A 14210-nucleotide genomic window follows, 5' to 3' on the forward strand; every position below is an offset into this window, starting at 1 on the left:
AACAGTTGAGACCTGATTTGCTGTTTATGAAATAACTATGTTAGGCGAAAACTGAACTAGTGCAAGAGCTGAGAGATGTCCTGATATTCTCAAAATAACTCTGTTGAGTGATTATTGAAGTAATGTAGAGAAGCTTAACTGAATAGTTCTATGTTTCAATGTTTGAAAATGTATACCGGTAACAAGAGTACTGTGGAAACATGTGAATTATTCGTGAACGAAGCTGAGAATGGTGAGGTCTGGGGGAGAGTGGGGGATATTCTTATGGCAGATAATGAACGTGGGGAAGAGTAGGGAGGAGGCGGAGATAGGAGTGGGAATAAGAGCTGGGATAAGGGCGGGGATATGGGGGGATAAGAGCGGGGATAAGAGTGGGAATAAGAGCTGGGATAAGAGCGGGAATAATAGCGGGAATAAGAGCGGTGATAAGGGCGGGGATAAGGGGGGGGATAAGAGCGGGAATAATAGCGGGAATAAGAGCGGTGATAAGGGCGGGGATAAGGGGGGGATAAGAGCGGGGATAATTCCTCGTATCATTGACCACGTGGGAAGAACAACGCTGTAGGCAGGCGGCCGAACCCCGATATATACTCACCTAAGCTTGTACATGGTGGAGTGATGGGGGTAAGTACCCTCTCTCTAGGTCATCAATAAGGTGTACAGATTAATTTTCAAAATTAATTTAGAATATATCATAGTTCCGTAAAAAACAGAGTATCCAGGTTCACATCAAACTAGATTCCTGCGGCTCAGAGAAGTAGGAAGTGAACACCTAGTTGGGAGTGACCCTTCTACCCTCCCCCCCTTAAACACAAACACACACACAAAAAAAACAGCACATACTGGGTGAAAGTTGACACCGTACAGGACAAGGGCCCCATTGACCACCAGTGTTTTTTTTAGCTTAGTTCATTTATTATGCACCCCATACCCATCTTGTGGGCGGTAGTGGAAAGGGTTACAGAGGCACATAATGGGCTCAGGGACTGAACCCCACAATTCATTTAGCTAAGCAAGTTACAATCTTGATGAGCTAGTTACAAAATTCAATATAAGTCGTCACATCAACAATGGGTTCGAGATCGACCACAAGTACAGTTTCTAAATTAAGCAACTGACATATGTGGAGAGCTAGTGTCAAAATTTATATGTTTGTCCTGAACACCGCCCCCCATCCAGTGGGCAGCGGTGGATAGGTTACAATCACTCAGTTACTACCTACAGTTAGCAAACTGGGAATATTTGGCTAAAATTTATGGTAGCAGATCATTTTGAATTAAATATTGACACATCGCTGGAACATTGGTTACAGAATTGTCGATAACCCCTCCCCAACTCTCCCACGTTTTCCTTTCCCCCTTCCCCCCCCCCCCCCCCCTCTCTCTCTCTCTCTCTCTCTCTCTCTCTCTCTCTCTCTCTCTCTCTCTCTCTCTCTCTCTCTCTCTCTCTCTCTCTCTCTCTCTCTCTCTCTCTCTCTCTCTGTGGAGAGGGAACTTCTACAATACAACCCTCATTTGCAGATTTGCTTAAAAAGAAGCCCTGAAGCTATTGCTACAGTAAGGGAAGTTGACATGAAAGTGGTTGTCTTCTCAGGAAGCAGCAAGATGTACTAGCCAGCTCATACAGCAAAAAAAAAAAAAAAAAAAAACGTAGTTGTAGTAGGAATTAGGAAACAAATAGGGACCAGTCCAGTGCAGTGGAGAGACAAGGACAAAAACACAGTTAAAGAGGTCCTTAAAGGGGTATAGATGGAGAGGGCTGACCAAAACATTGAAAAGGTTTTCAGGCTTGGACAGTACAACAGGGACAGAGACCGATTGATGAAGGTGGTATTTCGAAGCGAGAACACAAAAGAGGACCTGTTATCAAGGAAGAGCACACTAGTAAATTTGCCGTAGTTCAAAACAGTATTCCTGCATAGGAATATGACACGGGAAGAGAGAATGCGGGGCAGCAGCTGCAAGGATGGAGTGCAGGGAGAGAAAGATACCAGGGAACCACAACCCCGATCTCTGCAATCCCAGAGGGGAGTGGGGAACCCTCCATAAACAGTTCAACAGCCTCAGTGATAGGAGCCTCCCCCACCACCCACCCATTAGAAGTCCTACCTGCAACAACCCCTGCCAGCCCCTTTACTAAGTGTCCACCTTGGGAACTCTTCCCATCGCTCCCCCCTCTCCCCAGGACCTCCCTTCTTCCCAATCCCTACAAGCCCTCACTCCCTCCTCCCCCACCCCCGAACACCCCCTTCTATCCCACCCCTGAGCACCCCTTTCTTCCCCCCCTCTAGCGCTCCTTACTCCCCCATGTCCATCCTCCCCCCCAAGCCCTCCATTCTCCCACACCCCCCTAAACCCTCCATTCTCCCCCACCCTCCTAAGCCCTCCCTTCTCCTCCACTCCCCTAAGCCCCATATTCTCCCTCATCCCCCAAGCCCCCACCTTCACCCCCTCCTCTCCTGCCCCCCCAAGCCCTCCCTTGTCACTTACCCTCCCCAAAGCCTCCTCCTCTTCCCCACCCACTCAAGCCTTCCCCCTCTCCCCCCCCCAACCAAGCCTCTCCTTCTCCCCACCCGAACTAGCCTCCCCCTCTCCCCCACCCAAGCTCTCATTTCTCCCCCACACCCCCAAGCCCTCCCTCCCTCCTCCACCGCCCTTCCCCATACCAGATCCTCCAGGTCCCCTTTCTCGGGCCCTCCCAACCCGGACCCTCCCTGTTTTCCTACTTCACGAGAAGCAACAGAAACTGAGGAAGGACAGAAGAGAGTCAGTTTAAAGGTAATGTACTCGAATATAGATGGGATTACCAGCAAAGCAAGTGAACTAAGGGAAAGAGCAAAAGAGGTGAACCCAGATGTAAATGGACTCACAGAAAAAAGCTCTCAGGAATCATAACGAATGCAGTGTTTCCCCAGGACTTCACTGTAATAAGGAAAGAGAGGGAAGAAAGAGGAGGTGGAGTGTCCGTACTATTGAGAAAGGAATGGAGTTTCAAGAAGACGGTTATCCTGAGCTGCGAGGGGTTCAGTGATTACATATCATGCATCATGACGATGGGAGGACCAAAAGTAGTAGTAGCAGTGATATACAACCCTCCATTAAACGACTGAAGACCCAGGCAAGAGTATGACAACAACAACATGGCAGTTAACACAATAATTGAGAGGGCATCTTCTGTTGCCTGTAGAAACAGATTCCATCTGCTCATCATGGGGACTTCAATCATGGATGGATAGACTCCGAGAACAAGGAACTGCATGAAGGTGAGGATACATGGAGAGCTAAACTGTTGGAGGTGGCGACAGAAAACGTTTCCAGCCAGCATGTCAGGGAACCCACAAGAATGAGGGGCAATGATGAACCAGCGAAACTCGATCTAGTCTTCACCCTGAACGACTCCGACATAAGGGATATTGGTTTCGAGGCCCCAGTAGCAATGAGAGATCACACTGTACTCTCGTTTGAGTCTCTGGTCGAAGAAGGGTTAATGAACTCAAGGAAGGGAACTGAAAAACAAAAGGCTGGTATTACGAAAGGGAAAATATGAGGAGATAAGAAAATTCCTAACAGATATAACATGGCAAACAGAGCTCGGGGAAAAGACGGCCCAAGACATGATGGACTTCATTACCCAGAAGTATAAGGAGGCAGCAGACAAGTTTGTCTCGGTTCAAAAGAAAAAAAAAGAAATGCAGATGAGAAACCCATGGATTAATCAGAGATGTAGGCTAGCTAAGCAACGAAGTACAAGGGAGTGGAGAAACTATAGCATTAACAGGAAACTTGACAGCAGAGAAAGATAGCAGAGTGCTTGGAATGAATACGTCAGGATGAAAATAGAGGCAGAAGGGCAATACGAAAAGACATCGTCAGCAAAGTAAAGATTCAACCTAAATTTCTGCACAGCCACATTAGGAAAACCCCCGTTAAAAAATAGGTAATGAAACTGAGGATAGAGGCAGACAGATTCACTACAAACGACACGGAAGTGTGCGAGGAACTGATTAAGAAATTCCAGGAGGTCTTCACATTAGAGCAAGGAGAAGTTCCAAAGATATGAGAGGGAATAGTTAACCAGGCTCCACTAGAAGAGTTTGGGATTACTAGTGGGGATGTAAGGAAGCTCTTGCTAGAGTTGGATGTGACAAAGGCTATAGGCCCAAATGGAATCTTCCTTTGGATCCTAAAAAAAGGAGCATAAACACTGTGCCTTCCACTCTCTATAGTGCATAACAAATTACTTGTAACAGGGGAACTGCCCAAAATTTGGAAGACTGCTAATGTAGTCCCGATATACAAGAAGGAGGATAGACAGGAGGTGGCACTGAACTACAGGCCAGTATTCCTAACCTGCATACCATGCAAGTTGATGGAGAACATTGTGTGAAAAAAACTAGCGGAACATTTGGAGCGAAGGAACTTTGTAACACAACATCAACATGGGTTCAGGGATGGCCAGTCCTGCCTCACAGGATTAATTGAATTCTGTGACCCCAGGCAAAAAAGAGAGCAATAGACAGATTGCATATTTTTGGATTGACAGAAAGCCTTTGATTCAGCACCACACAAGAGTCTAGTGCAAAAGCTGGAGATGCAGGCACGAGTGAAAGGGAAGGTTCTCCATTGGATAAGGGAGTACCTAAGCAAAAGAAAACAGTGAGTTACTGTGAGGGGGGTGGGTGAAGTCTCAGATTGGTGAGACGTCACCAATGGAGTCCTGCAGGGTTCAGTCCTTGCACCTATAGTGTTTCTGATATATGTAAATGATCTGCTTGAGGTTATAAAATCGTCCTCTCGTTGTTTGCTGATGATGAAAAAATCACGAGGGGGCATTTCACCCAAATATGTCAAAAATATACAATAAATGAAAACTAGTTCGATTTCAATCAAACTTTTTTGACGAGTTGTATATGAAAAGGGTTTCATCTGGTCTAAGTGTCAGCATCGTAGCATAAATAGGAATGGAGAAAAAAGTATTGAATTTTGAGTCAACAATTTTCCAAAATGGAAAAAAATTAACATCAAACACAAGTGTCAACTGAAATCATGTCCATGACTCTCAGCTATCACAATAGCATATAACAAAAAAATAATAATTAGTTTATCCCCAAAAAATTTGTTAACAAAATTTTTTTTTTCCTTATTTGTTTATCGGACGATTTGCATGAAACTTATACACCGGACTGCATGTCAGCTTATCTGCATGGGTCCCAATTTTTGAGGAAATTGGTTGATGTCAACCTCAGCCACAGATCGCAGTACCTTAGACTAAATTTTGTACTTATTTATTTTCAAGTAACATAAACGTTCCTATAACTCTTTCATTTTTTATTCAATTTACATGAAACTTACACCTTATATGTAGAGTTTTTGTTTCTACAAATCTGTTTCGAGCTTTTTTTTCCTAAGTTCTTTTATTGATTTAATAATAGTAATAAACCATGAAATATTTGCATAATTTTGTTATGGAACTTTGAATTTTTGTATTAATAAAACTAAACATAATTTGGAAAATCCGCTGAAACAGATTCTTTTATTATGTGTAATAATGTGCTACTGTCAGTAAGACGCCAGGACCACTGTCAGTAAGACGCCAGGACCACTGTCAGTAAGACGCCAGGACCACTGACTACTACTGTCAGTAAGACGCCAGGACCACTGACAACTACTGTCAGTAAGACACCAGGACCACTGACAACTACTGTCAGTAAGACGCCAGGACCACTGACTACTACTGTCAGTAAGACGCCAGGACCACTGACAACTACTGTCAGTAAGACGCCAGGACCACTGACTACTACTGTCAGTAAGACGCCAGGACCACTGACAACTACTGTCAGTAAGACGCCAGGACCACTGACAACTACTGTCAGTAAGACGCCAGGACCACTGACAACTACTGTCAGTAAGACTCCAGGACCACTGACAACTACTGTCATTAAGACGCCAGGACCACTGACTACTACTGTCAGTAAGACGCCAGGACCACTGACAACTACTGTCAGTAAGACGCCAGGACCACTGACAACTACTGTCAGTAAGACGCCAGGACCACTGACAACTACTGTCAGTAAGACGCCAGGACCACTGACAACTACTGTCAGTAAGACGCCAGGACCACTGACAACTACTGTCAGTAAGACACCAGGACCACTGACTACTACTGTCAGTAAGACGCCAGGACCACTGACAACTACTGTCAGTAAGACGCCAGGACCACTGACAACTACTGTCAGTAAGACGCCAGGACCACTGACAACTACTGTCAGTAAGACGCCAGGACCACTGACAACTACTGTCAGTAAGACGCCAGGACCACTGACTACTACTGTCAGTAGGACGCCAGGACCACTGACTACTACTGTCAGTAAGACGCCAGGACCACTGACAACTACTGTCAGTAAGACGCCAGGACCACTGACAACTACTGTCAGTAAGACGCCAGGACCACTGACAACTACTCTCAGTACGACGCCAGGACCACTGACTACTACTGTCAGTAAGACGCCAGGACCACTGACATCTACTGTCAGTAAGACGCCAGGACCACTGACAACTACTGTCAGTAAGACGCCAGGACCACTGACAACTACTGTCAGTAAGACGCCAGGACCACTGACTACTAGTGTCAGTAAGACGCCAGGACCACTGACTACTACTGTCAGTAAGACGCCAGGACCACTGACAACTACTGTCAGTAAGACGCCAGGACCACTGACTACTACTGTCAGTAAGACGCCAGGACCACTGACAACTACTGTCAGTAAGACGCCAGGACCACTGACAACTACTGTCAGTAAGACGCCAGGACCACTGACAACTACTGTCAGTAAGACGCCAGGACCACTGACAACTACTGTCAGTAAGACGCCAGGACCACTGACAACTACTGTCAGTAAGACGCCAGGACCACTGACAACTACTGTCAGTAAGACGCCAGGACCACTGACTACTACTGTCAGTAAGACGCCAGGACCACTGACAACTACTGTCAGTAAGACGCCAGGACCACTGACAACTACTGTCAGTAAGACGCCAGGACCACTGACAACTACTGTCAGTAAGACGCCAGGACCACTGACAACTACTGTCAGTAAGACGCCAGGACCACTGACAACTACTGTCAGTAAGACGCCAGGACCACTGACAACTACTGTCAGTAAGACGCCAGGACCACTGACAACTACTGTCAGTAAGACGCCAGGACCACTGACAACTACTGTCAGTAAGACGCCAGGACCACTGACAACTACTGTCAGTAAGACGCCAGGACCACTGACAACTACTGTCAGTAAGACGCCAGGACCACTGACTAACTACTGTCAGTAAGACGCCAGGACCACTGACTACTACTGTCAGTAAGACGCCAGGACCACTGACAACTACTGTCAGTAAGACGCCAGGACCACTGACTACTACTGTCAGTAAGACGCCAGGACCACTGACAACTACTGTCAGTAAGACGCCAGGACCACTGACAACTACTGTCAGTAAGACGCCAGGACCACTGACAACTACTGTCAGTAAGACGCCAGGACCACTGACTACTACTGTCAGTAAGACGCCAGGACCACTGACAACTACTGTCAGTAAGACGCCAGGACCACTGACAACTACTGTCAGTAAGACGCCAGGACCACTGACAACTACTGTCAGTAAGACGCCAGGACCACTGACTACTACTGTCAGTAAGACGCCAGGACCACTGACAACTACTGTCAGTAAGACGCCAGGACCACTGACTACTACTGTCAGTAAGACGCCAGGACCACTGACAACTACTGTCAGTAAGACGCCAGGACCACTGACAACTACTGTCAGTAAGACGCCAGGACCACTGACAACTACTGTCAGTAAGACGCTAGGACCACTGACAACTACTGTCATTAAGACGCCAGGACCACTGACTACTACTGTCAGTAAGACGCCAGGACCACTGACAACTACTGTCAGTAAGACACCAGGACCACTGACTACTACTGTCAGTAAGACGCCAGGACCACTGACAACTACTGTCAGTAAGACGCCAGGACCACTGACAACTACTGTCAGTAAGACGCCAGGACCACTGACAACTACTGTCAGTAAGACGCCAGGACCACTGACAACTACTGTCAGTAAGACGCCAGGACCACTGACAACTACTGTCAGTAAGACGCCAGGACCACTGACAACTACTGTCAGTAAGACGCCAGGACCACTGACAACTACTGTCAGTAAGACGCCAGGACCACTGACAACTACTGTCAGTAAGACGCCAGGACCACTGACAACTACTGTCAGTAAGACGCCAGGACCACTGACAACTACTGTCAGTAAGACGCCAGGACCACTGACAACTACTGTCAGTAAGACGCCAGGACCACTGACAACTACTGTCAGTAAGACGCCAGGACCACTGACTACTACTGTCAGTAAGACGCCAGGACCACTGACTACTACTGTCAGTAAGACGCCAGGACCACTGACAACTACTGTCAGTAAGACACCAGGACCACTGACTACTACTGTCAGTAAGACGCCAGGACCACTGACAACTACTGTCAGTAGGACGCCAGGACCACTGACAACTACTGCCAGTAAGACGCCAGGACCACTGACAACTACTGTCAGTAAGACGCCAGGACCACTGACTACTACTGTCAGTAAGACGCCAGGACCACTGACAACTACTGTCAGTAAGACGCCAGGACCACTGACTACTACTGTCAGTAAGACGCCAGGACCACTGACAACTACTGTCAGTAAGACGCCAGGACCACTGACAACTACTGTCAGTAAGACGCCAGGACCACTGACAACTACTGTCAGTAAGACGCTAGGACCACTGACAACTACTGTCAGTAAGACGCCAGGACCACTGACTACTACTGTCAGTAAGACGCCAGGACCACTGACAACTACTGTCAGTAAGACACCAGGACCACTGACAACTACTGTCAGTAAGACGCCAGGACCACTGACAACTACTGTCAGTAAGACACCAGGACCACTGACTACTACTGTCAGTAAGACGCCAGGACCACTGACAACTACTGTCAGTAAGACGCCAGGACCACTGACAACTACTGTCAGTAAGACGCCAGGACCACTGACAACTACTGTCAGTAAGACGCCAGGACCACTGACAACTACTGTCAGTAAGACGCCAGGACCACTGACTACTACTGTCATTATTAAGCAAGGACCACTGACTACTACTGTCAGTATTAAGCAAGGATCACTGACAACTACTGTCAGTATTAAGCAAGGACCACTGTCAGCTGCTGCTGATGTTCAGGTCAGCATAGCCAGCCTGCTCCGTGATAGAAGAGTGTCATAGAAATGATTTCATTTGAAACTTGTGGTTGTAATTTCAATTTGAAAATGAGTAAAGTTCGTTGAAAAAAATCTCCCTTTCTATTTAGGCTGCAATTCTAAAACTTGAAACAATTGCAGCCCTTTTCATATACAACTAGTCAAAAAAGATTTGTTGACATTGAATAACATTTAAAAAACTAGCTAATGGTCCCTTAAGACAGGAAGTATGAGGCTACAAGAGGACATAGACAAACTGAATGAATGGTCCAGCAATTGGCTACTAAAGTTCAACCCGAGTAAATGTAAGGTAATGAAGCTAGGCGGTGGAAACAGGAGGTCAGTCACAGGATACCGAATGAAAGATGAAGTTCTCCATGAAACGGACAGAGAGAAAGATCTAGGAGTTAATATCACACCAAACCTGTCTCCTGAACCCCACATGAAAAGATTAACATCTGCGGCGTATGCGAGGCTGGCTAACATCCGACTGCCTTCAGAACGTGTGTAAGGAATCATTCAGAACCTTGTATACCACATATGTAAGACCTATCCTGGAGTATGCGGCCCCAGCATGGAGCCCGTACCTTGTCAAGCAAAAGACGAAGTTGGAAAAAATTCAGAGGTATGCCACTAGGTTAGTCCCAGAACCAAGAGACATGAATTACGAGGAAGGTTGCGTGAAATGCAACTCACGACACTGGAAGACCGAAAAGTAATAGGAGACATGATCACTACCTACAAAATTCTATAAGGAATTAACAGGGGTTGAAGAAGATAAACTATATAACACGAATGGCACGCGAATAAGGGGGACAAAGGTGGAAACTGAGTACCCAAATGAGCCACAAGGACGTTAGAAAGACGAACAAATCCACAAGGTCCGTGACGAGGATTCGAACCTGCATCCGGGAGCATCCCAGACACTGCCTTAATCGTCTGAGCTACGACAGGGTAAAAGGGTTGAAACCGAAGTTCTACTGAACTTACTGGATCCCGTAGTCTCTCCGAGGCACAAACCAGGCTTTTACACAACCCCCCCCCCCCCCCCCCCCTGCACCCGAGCTATGTCAACAGGCCGTTCTCCCTCTTCGCCCTTACATCATCACACACAGAGATCACACTAATGTGATGCATCATTTAACATCATCATTTTATTGTTCATTTGATGCATCACGTTAGTGTGATCTCTGTGTGTGATGATGTTAGAAAGACCTTTTTCAGTGTCAGAGAAGTTAACAGGTGGAATGTCTTAGTGATGTGGTGGAGGCTGACTCCATACACAGTTTCAAATGTAGATATCATAGAGCCCAGTAGACTCAGGAATCTGTACACCAGTTGATTGACAGTTGAGAGGCGGGATCAAAGAACCAGAGCTCAACCCCTCCCCCCCAAGCACAACTAGGTGAATACAACTAGGCGAGTACAATAGTGGTCCCACACTCAACTGCTGCACCAACAATCGTGCACCACTACAATAGTGGTCCCACACTCAACTGCTGCACCAACAATCTTGCACCACAACAATAGTGGTCCCACACTCAACTGCTGCACCAACATTCGTGCACCACTACAATAGTGGTCCCACACTCAACTGCTGCACCAACAATCGTGCACCACTATAATAGTGGTCACACACTCAACTGCTGCACCAACAATCTTGCACCACTACAATAGTGGTCACACACTCAACTGCTGCACCAACAATCTTGCACCACTATAATGGTGTTGGGACTGTCACCACCAGACCAGCGAGACCCGGAGCCAGGAGTAACGAGGAAGGAGCTCAAGCCAGCCTCCTTATCGTCTCATAATGGCCGGAACACCGATACTTAATCGTGTAAAAACACGTTTGGATGTTGCTGGAATGTTGGGAACACGTTAAGGACAACATTAACAAAATCTGGAGTGACTTTTGTCTTGTATATTTAACTAAGAACATTGTTCATGATAATGTGACGGCAGCAGATTGTAGCGACCAGCAACTGTTATCATGAGATACTGATGATAAGAGCAGATAACTGTGGCGCTGCAACACTGCCTGTGTCAGTGATAACGGGCCAGGTGTAGCCAGCACCAGTACTGGTGTTGACTTAGTTAACTTGTGAGTGATTACTAGTGAGGCTCTGTTGACCTGTGTTGATGACTAGTGAGGCTCTATTGACCTGTGTTGATGACTAGTGAGGCTGTGATGACCTGTGTTGATGACTAGTGAGGCTCTGTTGACCTGTGTTGATGACTAGTGAGGCTCTGTTGACCTGTGTTGATGACTAGTGAGGCTGTGTTGACCTGTGTTGATGACTAGTGAAGCTGTGTTGACCTGTGTTGATGACTAGTGAGGCTCTGTTGACCTTTGTTGATGACTAGTGAGGGTCTGTTGACCTGTGTTGATGACTAGTGAGGCTGTGTTGACCTGTGTTGATGACTAGTGAAGCGGTGTTGACCTGTGTTGATGACTAGTGAGGCTCTGTTGACCTTTGTTGATGACTAGTGAGGGTCTGTTGACCTTTGTTGATGACTAGTGAGGGTCTGTTGACCTGTGTTGATGACTAGTGGGGCTCTGTTGACCTGTGTTGATGACTAGTGAGGCTCTGTTGACCTGTGTTGATGACTAGTGGGGCTCTGTTGACCTGTGTTGATGACTAGTGAGGCTCTGTTGACCTGTGTTGATGACTAGTGAGGCTCTGTTGACCTGTGTTGATGACTAGTGAGGCTCTGTTGACCTGTGTTGATGATTAGTGAGGCTCTGTTGACCTGTGTTGATGACTAGTGAGGCTCTGTTGACCTGTGTTGATGACTATTGGGGCTTTGTGTACAGATCTATCAGCAGCTGCTGACAGTGGAGCAGGCTGGCTATGCTGACCTGAACATCAGCAGCAGCTGACAGTTGATCCCAGAAAATCGTCAGAGACAGTGGACGGAGTGGTCCTGGCGTCTTACTGACAGTAGTTGTCAGTGGTCCGGGCGTCTTACTGACAGTAGTTGTCAGTGGTCCTGGCGTCTTACTGACAGTAGTAGTCAGTGGTCCTGGCGTCTTACTGACAGTAGTAGTCAGTGGTCCTGGCGTCTTACTGACAGTAGTTGTCAGTGGTCCTGGCGTCTTACTGACAGTAGTTGTCAGTGGTCCTGGCGTCTTACTGACAGTAGTTGTCAGTGGTCCTGGCGTCTTACTGACAGTAGTTGTCAGTGATCCTGGCGTCTTACTGACAGTAGTTGTCAGTGGTCCTGGCGTCTTACTGACAGTAGTAGTCAGTGGTCCTGGCGTCCTACTGACAGCAGTAGTCAGGAGATGGACCACACTGGGGCCACCAGACGCCACACTGACAGCAGTAGTCAGAAGATGGACCACACTGGGGCCACCAGACGCCACACTGACAGCAGTAGTCAGAAGATGGACCACACTGGGGCCACCAGACGCCACACTGACAGCAGTAGTCAGAAGATGGGCCACACTGGGGCCACCAGACGCCACACTGACAGCAGTAGTCAGAAGATGGACCACACTGGGGCCACCAGACGCCACACTGACAGCAGTAGTCAGGAGATGGACCACACTGGGGCCACCAGACGCCACACTGACAGCAGTAGTCAGAAGATGGACCACACTGGGGCCACCAGACGCCACACTGACAGCAGTAGTCAGAAGATGGACCACACTGGGGCCACCAGACGCCACACTGACAGCAGTAGTCAGAAGATGGACCACACTGGGGCCACCAGACGCCACACTGACAGCAGTAGTCAGAAGATGGGCCACACTGGGGCCACCAGACGCCACACTGACAGCAGTAGTCAGAAGATGGACCACACTGGGGCCACCAGACGCCACACTGACAGCAGTAGTCAGGAGATGGACCACACTGGGGCCACCAGACGCCACACTGACAGCAGTAGTCAGAAGATGGACCACACTGGGGCCACCAGACGCCACACTGACAGCAGTAGTCAGAAGATGGACCACACTGGGGCCACCAGACGCCACACTGACAGCAGTAGTCAGAAGATGGACCACACTGGGGCTACCAGACGCCACAAGGCCACACAGGCAAGTAACTCTCAGCTCTCACTACACTTTCCTCACTGTTCATATAGTAGTAAATGTATTTTCATCAAATGTCATACAGAAAATGGGACATATTACTGATAATAATGTAAAAATTGTTGTCATTAGATTGAACAGGAGCCCTCCTCTGATGTCATTCCTTCCATTGTTGGTGTTGTAGACCGCTGCATGATGTGTTAAAGGCCCCGTCATGTTATATTATCTTAGTATAAATAAAAATATTTTAGATTTAGTGTTAACTAACAGGGAAACACAAATTAATGACATCGAAATTATGGAGTGAACTAGGGAACAGTGATCACAAAGAAATCAGATTTAGCGTGGAATGGAATAGATCTATAGGAGAAAATTCTTTTAAAGAGCCAGATTTTCGAAAAGCTGAATTTAATAGCCTAAGAATTTTTTTGGGTCAAACAAATTGGAAAGTTTTGGGCATAAGGGGTGGGCCGGTCCTGGAGCAAGACGTGAACCCAGCGATGGGTGATGTTATAAGGGAGTTCTATGTGGAATCAAAATATAACTTATTTAAAAATATTCTAAGCAGAGCACAAGAACGTAGTATACCATACAAATTGAATAGATCGAATACTAATGACCCGAAATGGATAACAAAGGATCTGAAGAACCTTATAGGTAGAAAGAGAGCTTGGTACAAAAGGATTGAGAATGGGGAAGTGAATTTAGAACAAAAATTCGTACAACATGGGAAGCCGGTCGGCCGAGCGGACAGCACGCTGTACTTGTAATCCTGGGTTCGATCCCAGGCGCCGGCGAGAAACAATGGGCAGAGTTTCTTTCACCCTATGCCCCTGTTACCAAGCAGTAAAATAGGTACCTGGGTGTTAGTCAGC

General features: G+C 47.2%; 1 protein-coding gene across 3 annotated transcripts in view; it reads left to right on the forward strand.

Annotated features, from left to right (window-relative positions):
- The first annotated feature begins 11344 nt into the window (after nt 1-11344).
- LOC138350969 (poly [ADP-ribose] polymerase tankyrase-1-like) overlaps nt 11345-14210 on the forward strand; it is a 413045-nt gene continuing 410179 nt past the window's right edge. For 2 of the 3 annotated variants that reach the window (XM_069302435.1, XM_069302445.1), the window contains exons 1-2: nt 11345-11400; nt 12115-13341. In XM_069302435.1, coding sequence (XP_069158536.1) covers nt 12586-13341 — 756 coding nt within the window. In that variant the 5' untranslated portion in view covers nt 11345-11400; nt 12115-12585. The other variant, XM_069302441.1, reaches the window with a different exon arrangement.

This window comes from Procambarus clarkii, chromosome 5 (assembly GCF_040958095.1).
Source record: "Procambarus clarkii isolate CNS0578487 chromosome 5, FALCON_Pclarkii_2.0, whole genome shotgun sequence".
Taxonomy (NCBI): domain Eukaryota; kingdom Metazoa; phylum Arthropoda; class Malacostraca; order Decapoda; family Cambaridae; genus Procambarus; species Procambarus clarkii.